Genomic DNA, 19,453 nt, shown 5'->3' with positions numbered 1-19,453 from the left:
TCATAATTCATGAACAAGCTGCATGGCAATTTTATTAAGTACTTTTGACATGTGGCTGGTTAATTAATTAGAAATTAAGCTCCCAAGGCCAGATCATAAAAGTTAGAGCTAATAAGGCAGGAAGAGAGTGCTATATGAAAGCAGGTATTCTGAAAGGGCAAGAAGACAATCCTCCCACATACCCCCAGTACTCCCAGTCCCCCTTCGACTTGTATATTTCTATATATTCTACAGAAGGCAAAGGAAGCTGATCACGGAGGTCATATTGGCACAACATCCAACAACACTGGCACCTGTGCGGCACTGACAGTACCAAGCTATGACAGTATGATGCAGCTTGTTTCAACAAGCTTTGAAAGAACAGGGCAATTCTTTAGCATTTGTTTCATATTGTGTGCTTTTTTGTCAAGGCCTTAATTAACCCATTTTTTCTGCAAACAAATAGGAGGTTTGGTGAAAATTGGTTGCAACTCATCCCTGGTGTTATTGATCGGGGGGAAGGAGGAATGCAACTCTACCATGAGATTTGTCCAGAAGTTTTTGCTGTTTTAAATTTGGTTAAAAAATTTAGATTTCCATGTATTTTACAACCTTTTTGTTTGAGACCCTAGAAAAAAATAAATGCTTCTCATTAGGGTACAAAAGACTGATTTTTGTATAGTGGTGTTTTATAAGAATGAGTGGTAGTCTAAAAATAATCCTCATATAGAGGCTTATTTGCATAAGATATAGGAAACTGATGCTGATTTTAATGATTTCATGTGGGCAAAATCCTTGTCTTGAAAGACCCTTGTTAACATATATAATGCATCTTTAGTTAATAAGATTGACTGTTTGAAAGGGAATGAAAAAAAATCCTCACCCCCCTGTATGGTAGTGTTTTCTACCTGAAGAGTGGGCATCAGGGGGAAGCTTTTTAATCCAGCAGCTGCCTTCAAGGAAGACCCCTGGTGTTTGGCTGCAGTATAATCAAATTACACAATGATGACAAATTGCATACATCGTGTAAAGGTAACAGATTGATATCAATAATTTTCTAATTTAAATATAGAACCATTCACTGCAAGGAACTTGCTGCTTTCACACAACGTTTAGAATCAAAGGAGCAGATTGGCAGTCTTCAGAGACTTTAACAATCCAATGAGTCGATTTCAATTTTATATGTACAGTACTTGTTTAAATTAAGTTATGCAGCTACACGTGTTATGTAACCATAAATGTAAAGTGGCTCCTTTAATTAGTAGTTTCTTAAAACGGCATATCCACATGCTGTTTTGCCATACACATGATCAAACTGTAACACTCATCTCACTGTGCTTTTATTTATTTGCCTGTAAATAATGCATAGCCTAGTTTGGTACTTTTGCAATGCTCATGTTTTTAAGAGACAAATGGATACAAGGCAGAATACACAGCTATCTACTTTAGCAGATATCTAGAGCCAGTCTGCACATAATGAAAGTAGGAAAAACTGGTAATGTACTGTAATGGAGGCAGCATAATGTTTTCTGTGTGTTTTTTTTTTTTTTTTTTGAAAAATATGATTTTGTTTATTTTAAGAGTCTGGTTTGAGTATTTGTTTTAAGTCACTGGCACGTTCAATGGAAATAAAATAATTGAAGAGCAAGTATGATGCATAATGTTTTGGTTTAAATGACGAGCATATACAGTAAACTCTCTCTGTGTCCAGTATGATATAAAGACCAGCTCACCACAACTACCACTCTGCCAGTCCCTTTCTATTTGAAGATCTCCCTCTATTAACCATTTTGTTCAGTCCAAATCAGTGGTCTTGATAAATGAAAGGGATGAATTGTGTCAAGTTGTGTTTTGCCGACATTTTGTATGTCTTGTATAATATTATTATAATTATGCCCTGGAGCTGCAAGTAGTTTTTAACTATTGAAACTAAGTGGACAGAAGATACACACGAATAAAACAATTGATACGTAATTTGTTTAGTTTCTTTCTCAAGATTTTACTGATAAATTTGAGACAAGTAAAATAAGGTCAAAGCAAAGGGCCATTTCTTTACTATTAAGTTATGGCAATATCTGGGCTTTTTTTTTTTTGAGTCCTAAATAGCCCATTCTTTTGAACGTTTGTAAATATTTGGTCTCCGTTCATTGAATTTGTCTGGCAGCCCACAGTGTTGCGCTCATACAAGAGTGCAAGGCTCTTCAGAAAGTGGATTTTTCTTCTTCCAGGGCTAAGCAGACAGTTTTAATTTTTTTTTTATCCCATTGGTGAAATTGCTGTGTCTGCGGAATAGATAATTTGTTCCCTTAATGGTAGTTTTTAAACTGCCAGAATTGATTTATTTATTATAATCTGTTTTGTGTCACTCGTAGGCAAACCACAAACTGGGAGGAATAAAAAATGAAAGTGGGTATCTTCAGATATAATGCTTAACAGCACCTGACAGATGTGAACGATGTGCACTTATAGGGTATTTTGTGTTCATAAAGTAGCTTTTATTAAACGTATTAGATTTGAGAAAACTTGCATGTGCAAGAAAAATTCTCAATGAATGGAAAGTACTTTCTTAATACCATGAAGGACTTAGCCAGGGTAATTTTTAAGATTAGTGTTTATGAATACCGGTAAGTACAGTTTCACCCTTCTGATCTTAATAGGTTGCAAGGAGAAGCTATTTTCCTGACAGATTTCTAAAAAGATGGTTACAGTTGACTAATGATTTAGATTATTGGACGTCGCTAGTGCAGATAAATGTGTTTTAATAATGTGATCGCTGTACTTAAGTGGAGAGAGGTGAGCTGGAAAGGTATTTTAGACCAGTGGTACTCAACTCTGGCCCTCGAGATCCATTCCAGGCCTGGTCTTTATTCCAAGCAGGCCCTAAATTAGTTAATCGCCTCTTAGCAGCTTCAGTTAACTACATTAGAACCTGCTTGGAGTAAAAACCTGGACTGGATCTCGAGACGGTCAACAGATATGCCTTTATCTGCAATGGGACTCAACCTTATTCCAGAGCTACAGTGATAAGACAGTGAACTTGAAAGAATCCCTGTGATTAAAATGTAAGAAAATGGCACATCAAATTAAGAAGAAAAAAAGGGTGGTTTTGCACTAAACACAAAAGAGACTGGCTGGTACAAATGGAAATATTTATCCACTGGCCTCGCTTTTGTAATGACAAAATGATAATGCAATATCATTATTCAGTATGGTTAATTAATCATGTCCAGACCTGCATGTGGAACCCCAGGATGTACAATTATGTACAATTCTCAACACTTCCAAGCAGTGGTCTTGTAAATTTAGGAAATATTTTTTAAGCCAACTATTACATTGTATTTAAACAGCAATCAAATAGTTACTATCCTTTGAAGATAGTATAACCTTGTATAATTTATTTGCTTTCTTTTTTTTTCAGCAATCACCTTGAAAAGAGCCTTCAACTGTTAATGGACAGGGTGGATGATATGAGCCAGGACATAGTTAAATACAACACATTCAGCAGGAATGTGAGCAAACAGCAGCAGCAGAAACACCAGGTACTTGAAAACGGCCTAACAGCTTCCTTTCAGAAACCTTCTAGCCAACATTGGCCTACTGCTAGACATTTTAATATTGTATGCCAGCATAGTGCTGAGGATTAAACATCCTTGTAAATACTCTATCGGCAGCCCTTGAGGGCCACAGCTTTTCTTAGAGGTTCCTGCCTGTACATGTTCCATGAAAAGTTATTTTGTTGCTGTTGTAATATATAGCTTTTTAGCAGCCATCTCCTGTGATAAGAATAATCTGATAAGATTTACCATTCTAAACAAATATGATGGGATATTTGGCTTTCATTGGAGTAAGTAGTTTCAAATATCATTCCATTATTTTTATTTTTATCCATTCCCCCCCCCCCCCCCCCATTAGCCTTGCTATTCTTTGTTAGCAATCTTTTTGAGTGGTTCTGGGCTGTGTCGCTCCAATATTGAGTTATTTTTTGCAAATCTGTCTATCTGGCTTTGAACTTCTTTGAGCTGTCTAACATCATACAGACTTGTCACATTGGCACCTTGGATTCTCCAGACGTGCTTAAGGCAAAGTACAAAGCCAGGTAAAGGCTGATTTTAGAAGAGCAACATAAACCAGTATGTAAAATAGTAAGGGGAATTAAAAACCAAAAAAACAAAAATCTATTTAAATTACATTTGAAGCTGCTTGCCCTTTTTTAATGTGTTTTAAATGAAAATAGATATGGTTCATATTTTTAACCTTCTATTTTTTTTGTCCTTTTTGCATTGACAAAAAAAATCAACCTAATAAATTGGTTAGACCAGCTACAGGAAACATTCTGTGGTAATTTAAAGCCTGCCGCACACAGCCCGGCTCAAGACTGACTGAGACCGATTAGTCATAAGGGTGTCAACCAATGGTGAAGCAGGTTTAAGTGACGTAGCTTGTCATGTAACTTGTCATACAAGATGGCGGAATATTGACAGCTTTAGTTCCACAGGTAAAAATACATTAGTCTTGAATTGCTGAATGTCCTTAATAAAAAATACCACATATGAGCACATTTGAATTAGTTTTTTTAGGCATTTATTAATCAAAGGTAAATTATCAATTTACCTTTTTATTATCAATCTACTGGCAGCCTATATTTTCTTACTGCGCTAAAACAGAAGTAACCGGTGCGTCGATCTCCAGTAGGTCACAAATCACAAGCCCCTAGATCTACACGCTGAGAAAAAAATGCCAAAGTCAAATAAAAATCAACAGGTTGGATTTTATTTACCACAGGGTAAAGTGTAGTAGACAAACTATACAAAAGGTCAAACACTGCCTGAAACGTTTGCATGGTGTAAATGGTCAATAGCTAAATTAATAGGCTAAGCACTTCTTTTGGTTGCCTCGCGGCGCTGTCTCCGCCATCTAATCAGCATACGATGCCATGCATAATATGAGGGTCGCTATGTTGAGCTAAGTTAATACAAAAATGTGTACAGGGCAGTATTAATTAAATTTGCATACATAGTAATCACCAATATCTAGTTGTGGTCAGTAAATCAGTCTTAGTAGTGTGCTACAAACCAAAACTGAGCACAACAGATCGCAGAATCTGTGCATACTCAGATGAGTCGGGACGGCTTGAGTCGGGCTGTGTGCAGCGGGCTTTACAACTAAACCAATCTTGCTGCCTCAACCCACTTCAGGATATGAGTGTTAAACTTGGTCTATTTATTTATTTATGTATTTGTCTGCAGAATAATTTACATGTTTTACTGTCAATGACAGTGTGGTTGATTGGCATGATATTTAATAATATCACAAGGGGTTGGCTGTATTTTGATTAAAAAGGAAAGATTGAGTTTCGCAGATAAAATGATTCATAAACCATGCATTTATTCCCACCTGATAGTTATAAACTATGTCATCTATCAAAGGAAACGTATATCTGTCTGTCAGGGTGTTTAGTATTCATGTAAATACCAATGAGGTAGAAAAATGAACATTCTTAACAGTAACATAATTACTACTTACCCATTTCATTAAAAATATAAGGCACAAAACTAATCAACATGATCAAATGGGATACAGCACTGGATGTTTTCACTACAAGGGAAAAAAAAGTTATCAGCATCTAAAGTCAATTTAGAAAAAACATTTAATTTTAGAAAGGAGCCAGAATTGTGTAATTTGGTGACGTGTAATTATTGATTTTTTTGGTTGTGCTTTTTTTGCACCTGTAATGAAATTCAGTGAAATCATGATATAATTATCTGTTGTCACATATTGGCACATTTTTCAAAGATGCCAGTTTTACATTAAATAATTAATTAAATTAGTGTACATAAGTTGAAAACGTTAGGTTACAGATCTAATCCTGGTTCCCTAAAGAGATGACGACCACCAACAATACTTTTGGGATATGCCTGCCACTGGTAAGGTATTCACTGAGCATTTTATGTCAGCTGCCGATAGGTCCCTCCGGGGAGTGACAACCTCGGTCCCGCCTCCCGAGGGAACAAACAGTCACTCCAGGCTAGGAAATAAGTAGATCGAGCCAGGAAAATAAGTTGATCGGATATATTAATGAACAATAAATAATTTCAAATTAATTTTGTAAGTATAATTTATATCAATTAGTAGATTTTTTTTTTTTTTTTTTTTAAGTAATCTGATATCGTGTGCACCCATAAAAAAATTCAAGGACCATGCATATTTTCTGTGATTGAGGGTGCAGCATGTTACTGTTTTAATAAGAATAAACTGCACTTCACCTGCTGCGTAATAAAACCCAACTTTTTTTAACACATTGCTGTACCAAAATATAACCTTGAATTAATGTGTAAACTAAGTAATGCAGAGAAAGAAATGTGTCCATTGCTGATGGTGTGATCTTATCAAAGTTTGACTAATTTACCTGTGAAAAGATCTATTGAGATGAATCAAAGGTGTCTAGAGGGACATCAGAGAAGGCAGCTGCACACATTTTAAAGTTTTCTTTTATGGCACTACACAATTTTAAATAAATTGGCACCGTTCCTTGAAAGTAAGAGAATGACCTGGATTAAGAGCAGCATAATAGATCAATGAATCCTTTTATAACTGTATTGTTAGTTAGCCTTTTCTCCTGGAAAGGCAAAATGGCCTCTTCTGTTTTTCACTTAAATGAAGGTTATATGATGGTGTGATGGGGTGCTAGCTTGCCCCTATAATTTGTTTGTTATTGTTATTTTTACTATTTTCATTATGTTTATTGTGAGTCTTGTTTTGGTTTGGATCAGCAGGGAGGGGATTAAATTCCTCCCTGCGAAAATACATGTGAGAATGTGGCTGGAGCCTTAAGTGCTTAATTGTTAATTATTAGTTAATTGGGCTCCAGCCACAGAGTATAAAGGGCAGGTGAAACCCTTTGTGTGGAGGGTGGTTTGGAGTGTTTTGTTGTGAAGAGACACACAGTAAGTTGTCTGTAGAATGATTAATTTTGTTCCAGTGTTTTGTTGGAAACCTTTTGTTTAGTGTTTATACCTTTTGTTTGGCCCTTGTGCCTTTTTATTTGTGTGTTGTCTATTAAAATATTTTGGTTTCACTGCATTTTCTGCCCATGAGTCTTCCCTCTGCTGCTATCCTGCCACAGATGGATATCAGCTGATAACATAAAAACAAAGAAATACATTAATAACAAGGGCGCTTGTTTTACTCAGGATTTGGTAATTTTCCCCTTTCTTTACATAAAACCATGAATATTTCTATTTATCAATTAATACCTGTATTTAAAATGCTGTCTTTATGCTTAAACTGCTGCAGCTATGCTGAAAACACTAGCTGGTGTGCTGTGATGTTGATTTGATTTGCCCACTGAAACAAGTTGAATTCTGATTTTCTTCCTGTGTGCACACTGTGGATTTATGGAAAATACATTTACTTTGGAAAACCATCCTGTGTCTGATAAACCTATATTCTTTTGATTGCATACCGAACTGGATGAATGAAAAAAGGGCGTGTAATATATATTTCATACAAAACTAGCATTCTACACTGCTTGCATGAAGACTTTTGGCAAAACAGTATTACACTAAAGGCACCACATATACTGTAGTTCTGAATTAATCAATCGCAGTTAAGTACATTTTGATTAGGTTTAAATAGAATGACTCGTAAGCAATTAAACAAACACAAATATTTAATTAAATAAACCCAGGGCGTGGCTGAGGTTAATGAAGTAAGACTTGACTTGTCTGTCCTTACTCTTAGCAAATCTCTTTCCACAGTATCTTCAGAGGCGTCAGCAGGAGAACATACAGAGGCAGACTCGCGGGGAGCCTCCATTACCTGAGGAGGACATCAGCAAGATGTTCAAACCACCCCAACCTCCTCCAAGAATGGACACTCTCCTCATTGCAGGTGAGAATTCATCATGTTGTTCAAATTGAGCCACTGCAGTATTGCCATCATATAACACACTTTTTATTTATTTATGTATTTCTTTTTTAAATAAGGGTGGCATGTTATATACAAGCTGTCCGAGTATTTTGATAATGTAGTATACACAGTAAGTACACTATACACAGGGTGTGTTCTGTAAATTTATAACTGGCATGTGGGAAGACTGTGCATACTGCCTAGTGTGAGGGGGCAGGTAATCACTCAGACTATTCCTCAGCGAAGAAAATTGTATTAGAAATTAAAAGATGAACTGCGCAAAAGCCAATATCTTATTGTTCAGTGTTTGTTTTAGATAGGTATTTTGTTAACTGTACATTTATTTTGTCATTATTTAGAGGGATCGAAACTGCATGTTACCTGTAACATTATTTCGATTTGTCTGCTGCAGTTTCCTTCTACTTTTATAGTGTTCATTTACTGTGACACTTTTTTTTTTTTCTGCTGAACATTTAGTCTAGTTCTCATAATTTAGAATTTCTACTAATGTGTTTCATGGTGTAAAGCTGATTTTCATTTTCTGTCCCACATTCTTCTTACTGAAGTGTGACATTCTTATCCACAGCTGTTTAAGAACTGAACCATATTGCAGTTTAAGTCTCTTGCCTTGGTAATTATACCCCACTTAAATTCAATCATTGGTATAATTTAATCAGTATGGTGAACTTATACTTCTATATACATTTTATTCACATTAGATCAGCAGTAAGCAGCAGCATACAAAAAAGATTGGTTTCTTCCCTTAAAATTTAACTCTGCCAGTTTCCCTGAGTCCAGTTAAATCTTTAAATGTACCAAATCAGTAACGTTGCTTTACTCGGCTCACTACCTCAACTAGAATATTTTAATTATTGCTATTTAGCTCAAAGCTTTTAAAGCTGTTGGTTTCACTTTTTACCCACGGTGCAGTGTATCTGCTTGGAAACACCTGCATTAAGAAACTCATTACCTGGTGGCACTGTGCCTACCATTTAGACAACCATCTGTTATTGCTGTACCTGGTTTCATAAAATGTTCATGTCCACCTTTTTCACTTCTCACATGATACACACCATTGTAACCATATTGATTCCTCCTTGCTGTTATTTGAAGATCTTTATACAGAGGCGAGCCAGTGTTTTTACTTTTAAAATTGAATAAATGAGGCTAAATATAGTTAGCAAGGATACCAGGGTAGAGTGCAGAGCATTTGTGCTACATTTGATTATCGATTTTTTTGCATCGCCGGTAATCCTGGTGATGCCCCGATGATGGTGTTTTGACAGGTGGTTAATGTTTTGACCAAGTCCTGTACATGTGAAAGCACAACCAAATTTCTTGCTTGTATAGGGTCAGCCGTGTAAAACCTTTTTATTAAGGGAGTAACTAATAGAATTTTAGACAATAATGAACAGAAGGATAATGAGAATGATGATACAAAGATGAACATTAGTGGTTTATCCTTTAACAGCTTGTACAAGAAGTAAATGGCAAAGCACCTACAGAGATCACTTAGGAGTAGTATTGGTTTTGATTTTGCTAAATGTCTATTTTAGAAATGCATTTTCAGAACCATATAAAAATGCACCTTTTAATACTTTTTGACCGACCTGAACATGTACATGATTGTCTCTCTGACACTAAACCTCTTTTCATCTGCCACTCTTGCTGTTGCTGCAGTGCAGAGAAGATGATCAGTTTTTATTTTCTGCTAGACAGCAGATTTATTCTGAGGTCCTGGTTTAAAGAAGGGCCAGGGAAGCAGGAAGTCAGAGATTTGGCAAAGGCCTTTTTCACACTAGCTTAAGCGGTTATTAAAACCAATTTGTCATGTGCGCCAAATGTCTGAGTATGGGGCGTCTCCTTTTTTGTTTACCAAATAGAAATATAGAGCAGCTATTAATGGTTCATAGCAATGTCTTGAACATGTCGTACAATGATCAGTATTTGAGGGGAATTTGTAACAGTGACATTATTGTGTGTGTATGCTTTTTTGACTTGCTTGTACTGCAACATATGTCACTTGATAGGATGGTACAGACCTATTGCTTGGAGAATACAGTAGTCTGTGATTTTCAAAGTCAAGTTAGATTGTGGTAATCTTACAATAAAAATGAATCCTTTCATGCCTGTCATTTTAAAAATAAATATATTGCTTTGTTGCATTTTTTTTTAACCTCTAGCCATATCACTGATACAGACCACACACTTTGACATGGTGTATTTACAGCTGTTGCACGGCTGTATTCTATGATTCTCCCAGTAAAGTGTCATTGCAGATTGCACCCGCTAAACGTTAACCTTTTCAGTGCTACATTGTTTTAACCTGTGGTCTTTTCAGTGATACAGACAAAACACTTATTTCAACTATGACTGTCAGTTTATCAAGTAGGGCTCAAAGTTGGCCAAAATCCTTAGGGGCATCTGGCTCCTAGATTTTAAAATTTGGTCGCCAAATAAAAATTTAGTGGCCAAGTAAATACTCTTAGTTAAAATATTTCAGTGACTTCAGTTTTCCCCCATTGATTAAATCTACACTCTAGTGTTTTTTATTAAGCAACATGTATTTAATGATTACTTAAGTCACTTCAAACGGCACCCAAAACACTTTCGATTTCAGTTTAGCATTTTATGGTTGCAGAACATATTATAACTTACTGTATTGAATATGGATATGAGATTTCCTGTAACCTGATTGGTCAACAAGCGTGCCTTAATCCACTGTAAAGCAGGCCTGAATATACAGTTTTCAAACTGTTTAATCACCATTCCAAATCAATCTGCCTGAAAAAAAGTAAATACAGTACAGCATGCATTTGCTTGTGTAATTGACCTTTTTCTGGTTTATTAAAGAAAATCTCTGTTCTTATGGGGGGATGGGGGTTAAAAAAAAAAAAAAAAAAAAAAAAAATGAATGTCCGTCTGCAGCCTTTGGGTCTACTACTTTTGATGGTATAATGCACAGGAAGTCATAAATCGCACCAGTGGTGTACAATGACTGGCCATAAGGTAGCTGCTGCAAAAATGAAAAGGGTATCATAGGGGTTGCTTGAACCAAATTAGCTTTTTTTTTTTTTTTTTTTCCTTAAGAATTCAACTGTTCAAATTTGGTAAAAGAAATTAACTCCACTTTACAAGGCATACTGAAATCCATACTGAATGTCTCTCTCTTGGATACGGCTACACACTTTTTCATGTGGGTTGAAAGTTTGTAACTACTTAGTGAATATGTTTCTTCGTAGATTTAGTCATGTCAGGTTTACAGCCTGAGGCACTCTGGAAAATTGGAGTGTTGCCCAAGCATCTTCTTGATTTTAGGGGCTTGCATAATTTATTACTCATATTCAGAAATCCAAAAACTGTGACAGCAATGGGTACGATTTGAAGATGTTTTTTTTTTTTTGTTCTCTACAATTGTTGCTGCTGTTTTGGGTTTTTTTGCCCAGGATGACCCAACCAAATCCGTGCACAGATGGAGATATTGGTTTACATTATATTTGTACACAAATTACCTATAATTTAACAATCTAAAAGGTGACTATATTGTGGATGCTGTGATTTTAATTGAATCGACCTAGTGTGTTGAAGTATTCTTGATTTAAGTGTTACATTCTGCTCCAGTATCCTGACTTTTCATTTTTGTCATAGCACAGATGAGTTAAACCAAGCAGAAATGACATTATATTAGGTTAATGCAGGTTTTTTAAATTTTAAAAGCGTAAACTTGACAGTGTTCAGGAGCTGCTAATTGTGAAACACCCCTTTTATTCTGTATTCTTTCTTCCTCAGGGCAAATCAACACCTACTGCCAGCATATCAACGAGTTTACCTCTCAGAACCTAGCTAAAATGTTCATGGCAGAGGCGCTGCAAGGTCACAATGTTTTAAAGAAGAGCTGAAGTGTGCTCGGGGATAATGGGTCGTGACAAGCCGACAGAACAAAAGTGGAATGGCTGGGAGCTGACAGATTTTTCTGAAAAATATGTTTTACATGGATGTGATTAAAAAAAAATGTCAATTGGCTTATAGATGGCTTGGTTTTTTAGCCCAAGCTGCATTGGAAATTAATAAATGTGGGATTTAACCAATGCATTTGTCTTTTTTAATGAGTAGTTTATTTTATGAGGCTCACTTGACATTAGACATTTTACGAATGAATTATTATTTTTTTTTTTTTAGTTTTGTTGCAGTTTTATTTTACCCACAAAAAGAGGTTGGCTTGTTGAATGAAAATGCTATAGACCTGGTTAAATTTTATACCTGTAATTTCTTGATTATTTCAAAGACTTCATCTCCCCATTCTGCTGTTCTGATAAAGCCAGTCGAAGAACCGAGACAAAGACAAAATTATTTTTACTCAGACAGGACATACTAATAATTGCAAAAATTGCCAATTTTCTTGGGAGACCAAACTGTGACCAGCTAAATGTCTCTCTCTTGAATAACTTGTTAGTGTTACATTGTGAAATTATGTAAACAATACACATTTCACTGAACGCTTCACAACGTGTGCTATATGTTTTTTTATATATCTTGGCTAAATTTTGTTTTTAAACGGAATATTCCAAAACATTTTAACCATGTGCCTCTCATATCTGACACATTCATTAAAATCTTCATCTATACAACACATGTTCAGACATGCGCGTAAAAAATATGTGTTCAGTATTCCTATGGTATCAATTATAAAATGAGTGTCAAGTCAAATTTTAAAAATCAAACAGATTATTGTAGAGTTTTACATTAGGAAGTTGGCGCTGTATGTTTATATAGATATCAAACAATCACAGAAAAGGTGAGCAAAAATACAGATTATTATTAGTTTATTTAGCAGACGCCTTTATCCAAGGTGACTTACAGAAACTAGGGTGTGTGAACTATACATCAGCTGCAGAGTCACTTACAACTACGTCTCACCGAAAGGCGGAGCACAAGGAGGTTAAGTGACTTGCTCAGGGTCACACAATGAGTCAGTGGCTGAGGTGGGATTTGAACCGGGAACCTCCTGGTTACAAGCCCATTTCTATAACCACTGGACCACACAGCGTCCTCGGATCAAAGAATGATAAGTTTTCAGTATGAAGCGTGACACTGTAAAAATAAAAACATTATAAAGTTAGTATTGGGTATGACCTCCGGAAGCATTGACACAGTTCTGGCAGCAGTGACGCATAGACCTGATCCGCCTCTGGATAGACTGCTGTGGGATGTTCCGCCACTCTTCTTGTGCAGCTGCAGCCAGCTGGCAAAGGTTGGCTGGTCGCGGTTGTCTCCTGTGGATGACACTGGCGATTTGGTCCCACAGATGTTCTATTGGACTCGGGTCAGGAGAAATACCTGGCCATGGCAAGACCTTGACATTGTTTTCTTGAAGTCGTGCAATTGTAATCCTAGCACTGTGTGGTCTTGCATTGTCCTGCCGGAAAATCGACACTTCTGGATTGGCTTGCAGGAACAGAAAAACTGTTGCCTCAAGGGCTTCGTCAATGTATCACTGAGCAGTAAGGTTGCTGTCAGTCTGCACCAAAGGCGTTCTTGTGTTAAAGGAGGAGATTCCACCCCACATCATCACACTTCTACCACCCCACTGGTTGGCTTGAACAATGCAACAGTCCGCATAACGGTCCTGCTTTCAGGATGTGGCCTGTCCCTCACAGAGCCGGTTTCCTGGGTTCTCTGATCTCGGATTGTTATTAACCTTCCTCACAATTCTTCTACTTGTTCTTGGTGAAAGAACCTTCTTTCTTCCAGACCGAGGGAGAGTTGTGAAAGTACCATGAGTCTTGTACTTCTTGATAATAGAAACAATAGTTGAAATTGGGATACTCAAATGCTTGGAAATCTTCTTGTATCCTTCTCCAGCTTTGACAATAAATCATTTTCTGCCTAAGGTCTTCAGATAGCTCTTTACTTTTTCCTTTTTGACTTATTGGTAATGACAGCAATCATCATATGCCGAACCCTTTTATATTCTCTAAGAATGTTCACCTGCAATCCAGCATTTTCTAGACTTTTCTAGAATTAGGTTCAATATTATCATATTGAAATGTATAACACTGTGACAGGGATGACGAGTGGTGATGTCAGACCAGAAGAAGGCACAACAAAAACAAAAGGTACGGTGCAGTGGCACGGGCGACGTTTTATTTAAAGAGAACCAAAAATAAATAAAATATTTAAACAAAAAGCACTTGCTCACAGAGCGAAAATAAAACAAGTAAACAAAAACAAATCACAAACACAAAATATATAAACAAAGGTCAGGCTGGGCAAATAGCTGTCACTGATCCTTTTACTTTCGTTTTGTTTCTCTCCTCTCGTTCTCTCCTCTCCTAACACCCACCCCGATCTGGAGAGCTGCAGGCTTTTTATATTCAGGTGACCATCTCCCGATTAGCAACAAAATTAATCACTTAATTAATTCAGGAGATGGCCACCTTCTGCACGAGTTTTTTTCATTACTCCTGGCAGAGGACGAGCACCGATAAACAAAACAATAACACGGCGGTATGCCGTCATCTTTACATAAATAATAAATCCTGCGGCGCTCGCCGTCATACATTTAAATATAATAAAACAAATCATAAAACAAAACAAATACAAAATACACTGCACATGGGCGGAGGGGACTCCGTTCTAAAATAAAATAAAATAAACAATGTACAGGGCACCTCGCCCTGTTACAAACACCTTGTAGACTTTTTTTTTAATTAGCATTTTTGGAGATTTGCAAAAAAAAAATTGCTGAAATTAAATAATTGTAGACATCTATTTCTTGTAACTTTTTTCCCTCATCCACAAAAGCAGAATTTTGGCTACAAAAAATGTTGCCTAAAATACTTTGTTTGAGACATTTCTAGAAATTATAAATTTCCAATGGGGTATGTAAACTTCTGATTACAACTGTGTGTGTGTGTATGCGACTGCTTTCACTGTAAGCGTGCATAGCAATTGCAAGCCCTTGATTATATAGGGAGATTGCATTGTATTAATGGTATTTTGGCATGACATGAATCAAAATTATAATAAAATGTAACATGATAAAAACTAATTATTTATCCAAGCTGAGAAGTTCCATGTTGAATTGTGAAATTGTCTACCAATACCATACTAATAATTCTAGATCAAAAGAATGGTGTGTGAACACTGTAATGAAGGTTTACATTTAATGTCATATACTCAAGTATGCTGTATAACATTAAATTAGTAAACTGAAAGGACCAAAAATTAAACAAATTCATCTTTAAATAATGTACTCCTAGTTAGAACTAATAGGATCAGAAATTCAAAATCATCTTCCAAACTAAATGAAACTTTTTTTCTGGGGAAAGTCGAGTTGTAATTGAAAATTGCAGCATGAGATTACATTGTAGAATTCGTTTAGTTATTTATGGCATTCATCTTTAGGGTATATGGATAAATACAGCACACAGGATGCCTTAAAAGTTGTTTGAGTTGCTCCAACAGCTATAACATTTGGGTAGGTGGGGTGGAAATGGGTAAATACAGAAGGCAAATTTAACAAGTTGGCAACTCTGGTTCAAAGAAAATAAACAAAGTAGACAAATATTTCAGCGAATGCTTTGTTCTGGGTATAACTTGAGGTCCCATAAGACAGATCACATTGCAAATGGAACTGTACTGTAATTTATATTTCTTTTTATAAAGTGGCATTTGTTTGTATCTTGAATTGATTCCACCTGGTCTCAAGCTTTTAAGCAAAAGAATCAGTGAATTGGCATCTTAGTGTTGGAGCAGTTTGCCATTTCCCTTGCAGGTTTAAAATGGAAAATAGATGACAGGGAAAAAATCTGAAAGTGGAAACCTAGGCAGAAATCATTGAATGTGTAGAGAATAAAGAAAAAAAAGATAATGAGGTGCAATGTTAACCACTCCACTGATTTGAACATTTGTTTTGAGTAAGCAGACATTTTAATGCATTTTCATAACTCTACGGTTTCTTCAGGCATTGAAAAAGGACACCTTGTCAGTATTTTTAATATTTGACTATATTGAACTGTATTAAATTTTACTACAGAAAAAAAATCATCACCCTTTATTGATTGCCACACTAACTAAAAAAAAACAGAATAAAGCCTTATTGACTGCATGTCTCTCCTGAGCTTTGGAACTCATTTCAGTAGACAATGGACAGACCCTACTCAATAGTATGTATTGGGCGTAAGTCTTTAGATGATTCTCAACCTATTGTACCTGCTGCTTATGTTGTGGTGTTGGATTCTTTGTTTTTCCAAGGTAAGTTTTCCTTGTTCCAGTGGCTGGTTTTGGCTCAATACTGATATACAGTAATTGTTGTTATAGTATAACATTTGAAAGTACCTGGATGACATTAACAATAATTCGGCTGTACAAATATTTAGGTATTTAACAACCTTTTCCACTTTCTATGACCTACATTTTTAAGTGGAAGCTTTAGCTTGACCTTAACAGTGACAATTTAAAAACATTATGCCTGTAACAAAAAAAAAAAAAAAAAAAATGTAATTCTGACATGTAAAAAAAAAAAAAAAACTTTGGCAGCCTTTTTCGATCTACGGTGTCCCAAATGTTTGTATTTATTTATTTATTTATTTATTTATTTATTTATTTATTTATTTAAATATTGGTGTTGGTTGTTTTACATTATCCCAAAAGTATAGGTCACAATCTTTGAAACCTTCTTGCCACTTCCAAATAGACAGTAGAAGTAGGATATTATAAATTACATACTGTAGTTCTGTTATAACTCAGGGTAAACCTTTTTTTTTTTTCCCCCACCAGAAATGTTTTTTATCATTGTGGTACAGGAGGCGGTATAAGACTGTTGCCTTAGAAGCTCATTTTAAGTAACCTTTTTTATATTGATATTTGAATGTTCACTAACTGAGCTTTGATCCTACAACTGATTTTACTGCGTTTGTTCAATTCTGTGTAACTGTGCCACTGCGTGGTGTTTTAATAAGTTACTTACCTCCTGCTTGGATTTCATGTTTAAGCAACCAGCATTTGCCAAATTCAGTTGTGCTGTATATTTGTAATGAATTTGGATTCGGGCTCAACCCCAATTTTAACCTCAGTCTGTCATAACAGAAAAAAAAAAAACAACAAAAAAAATGTGCTAATGAGAATAGTTTCCAGTAATAAGGAGGCTGTGAAATCAGGAAAAACATCCGAATTAGATATGCTTTTATACAGGATTAATTTAATGCTACCAGATGTCAGCTTATCCAAATGCCAAGCTATGGGTACCCAAGTTCCAGACATCATTTATTGGTTAAATATATGGGGTAATTTTTTTATTTTTTATTATTTACCCCCCCCCCCCCCCCATTGTCATCAATGTACTATTACAACACCATGAATATCAGGGTTTAGTAACATGGTTAATTCACAGAATTATCTTTCCACTTTTTTTTTCTCAACAGGTTGTTAGTGAATCTTATGTGGTCTTTTTTTACTGAAATGTTATTTGATGTCAAACTAATCTGTGGCTATGTTACATGTATCTGATAATCCAAATTCACTGTTAACTCATGACCATATTTAAGAATCCCCAAATGACTGCATTCACTGTGTATTTTTTGTTAGTAGCTGATATTAACATGACATATTGAATAATACTTTAAGTATAGTCCACCACATCATAATTTTTTTTTTTTTTTTTTTTTAGATGTCTAAACATGTTTTGTTAAACGTATTCCCAAATGCATAATGTAGTTATAAACAATGGCAGCCCTGCATCAGTACTAAGTGCATTTCACCAATTCAGTAAATGTTTTGTGTGTCTAATGCTCAATATGCTGATGCAGTGAACGTGCCTGGTAAATGATACAGCGTTTTTTTTTTTTGTTTTTTTTTAAAAAATCATTGACATTTGTGTATTGGTACTTTTCTTTCCTGTTCTGTGAGGGTCATTTACAATTTCTTTCCACACTTCATCATTCTTTTTTTCTTTTGATCTTTTTTTTATATGATTCATAAGTCATTAAAATTCTGAATGAGTTTGGTTGACTCTAGGGCTTTGCATGAACTGTGTCTGAAACTCTATGCCCTTTGATGTCAGTAATGCTAACTCGGTGTCTAGCTGACAAAAAACAAGCATTTAGGATACAGGAAGGGGAAGGGGAGAGGGTTCAGAGACGGCATAAAATAGGATGGCTCTGTGATGGTATAGGCAATTCACACAGACCAAAATGCCGCATCAGTGCTGGTTCTGAGTCGTCATAACTTGTCTGTGTGAAAGGAGTATATGATAGTAACGCTGTTCTCCCTGAAAATTTATTATTTGACACAGTTTTATTTGGGTTTACAAGAAACATCAAAGTGCCATGCCAGTGGTTCTAATTTTAATATTATTATTGTTATTAGCAGACACCCTTATCCAGTGCGACTTAAAATTGTTACAAGATAACACATTATTTTTACAGTTGGGTTTTTACTGGAGCAATCTAGGTAAAGTACCTTGCTTAAGGGTCTAGCACCTGGGATTGAACCCATGACCCTCCGGTCAAGAGTCCAGAGCCCTAACCACTACTCCACACTGCTGCCCTTAAGGGGGATGTAATGTACTTTGTACTGTATGCTTATACTTTGAATCTGAAAGGCTTTCCATTATATTTCTGTTATGTATTATAATATAAATGATATTATATGAGAAATACTTTTGAATTAATATTCAATGAGCTCAGAGAGCAGCCATAAGCAAAGGTGTTATAAATTGAGCCTCACAAAGAGCTCAGTTGGTTATTAAAACGATTAAAATGTTCTTTATCTGGTGATGAAGGTACAGCATATATAAGTAAAAAAATACATGTGTAAACTTATTAAAACATTTTCAGATTACAGGACATCTAGTGTAATATGCCTAAAAAAGTATAACATACTTCTAATGCACTGATGCACTTTCCCTGGTTTAATTATCTTTTCTTTTTCTTTTTTTTTTTTTTATACAATACCTTCTGTGGCCTGTGCTTTATTTATTTTAGGGCCCTTTGATTACAATTTATTAATTTAAGACTTGCAATACAGAACATCAGGAACTGTATTTTGGTCTCAGTAAGACAATGATTCTTTGATTTGTCCCAATAAACTGGCATACTGTAATTCTGGTTCAATCAATGCAAAATAGCTCTTACCTACCCGTTCAAAGGTTCTGTGCTTCGATTTCCAAAACCTAGAAAAAGAGTACAAGGATGGTTTGCCCAAAAATGTAAAAATACACACTGAGCACAGACCACAGCTTACCAACAGGAATTTGAGTTACTGCATCACCCTGTGTATTTTCTCCTTTTCCATACATTCTTATTGATATAGGAGAAATGTGTGTGTTTTCATGATCTGTTTAATCTTTGCTGATTCTGAATAACTAGACAATGGGCTGTATTTTCCCCTGTGGGCAAACTGCCCACTCAATAGGAAATTAGTTAGATGGGCAGTTTGCCCACAGGGAAAACCAGGCCCAATATGTTACAGTATTTTCTCTTTATATTAGTTTAATCCTTTCTAGGCATGAAGTACCCTTGTCTTCTTCTAACTGCTGTTTTCAGGATGGTTTCACAGATGTGCA

The 19,453-nt window shown here is 35.7% G+C and overlaps 1 protein-coding gene across 1 annotated transcript in view; it reads left to right on the top strand.

The window, feature by feature from the left end:
* The window catches only part of LOC117394671 (eukaryotic translation initiation factor 3 subunit H-like), a 114,937-nt gene extending 102,962 nt beyond the window's left edge, over window positions 1-11,975 (top strand). The window contains exons 6-8 of the mRNA XM_033993092.3: window positions 3,398-3,518; window positions 7,737-7,869; window positions 11,677-11,975. Coding sequence (XP_033848983.2) covers window positions 3,398-3,518; window positions 7,737-7,869; window positions 11,677-11,786 — 364 coding nt within the window. The 3' untranslated portion in view covers window positions 11,787-11,975. The remainder of the gene's footprint in view (window positions 1-3,397; window positions 3,519-7,736; window positions 7,870-11,676) is intronic.
* Window positions 11,976-19,453: the final 7,478 nt, after the last annotated feature.

The sequence above is a fragment of the Acipenser ruthenus genome, chromosome 3 (assembly GCF_902713425.1).
Source record: "Acipenser ruthenus chromosome 3, fAciRut3.2 maternal haplotype, whole genome shotgun sequence".
Taxonomy (NCBI): Eukaryota; Metazoa; Chordata; class Actinopteri; order Acipenseriformes; family Acipenseridae; genus Acipenser; species Acipenser ruthenus.
Note: the sequence above shows the minus strand (reverse complement) of the source record. Positions and strands in the feature narration are given on the sequence as shown.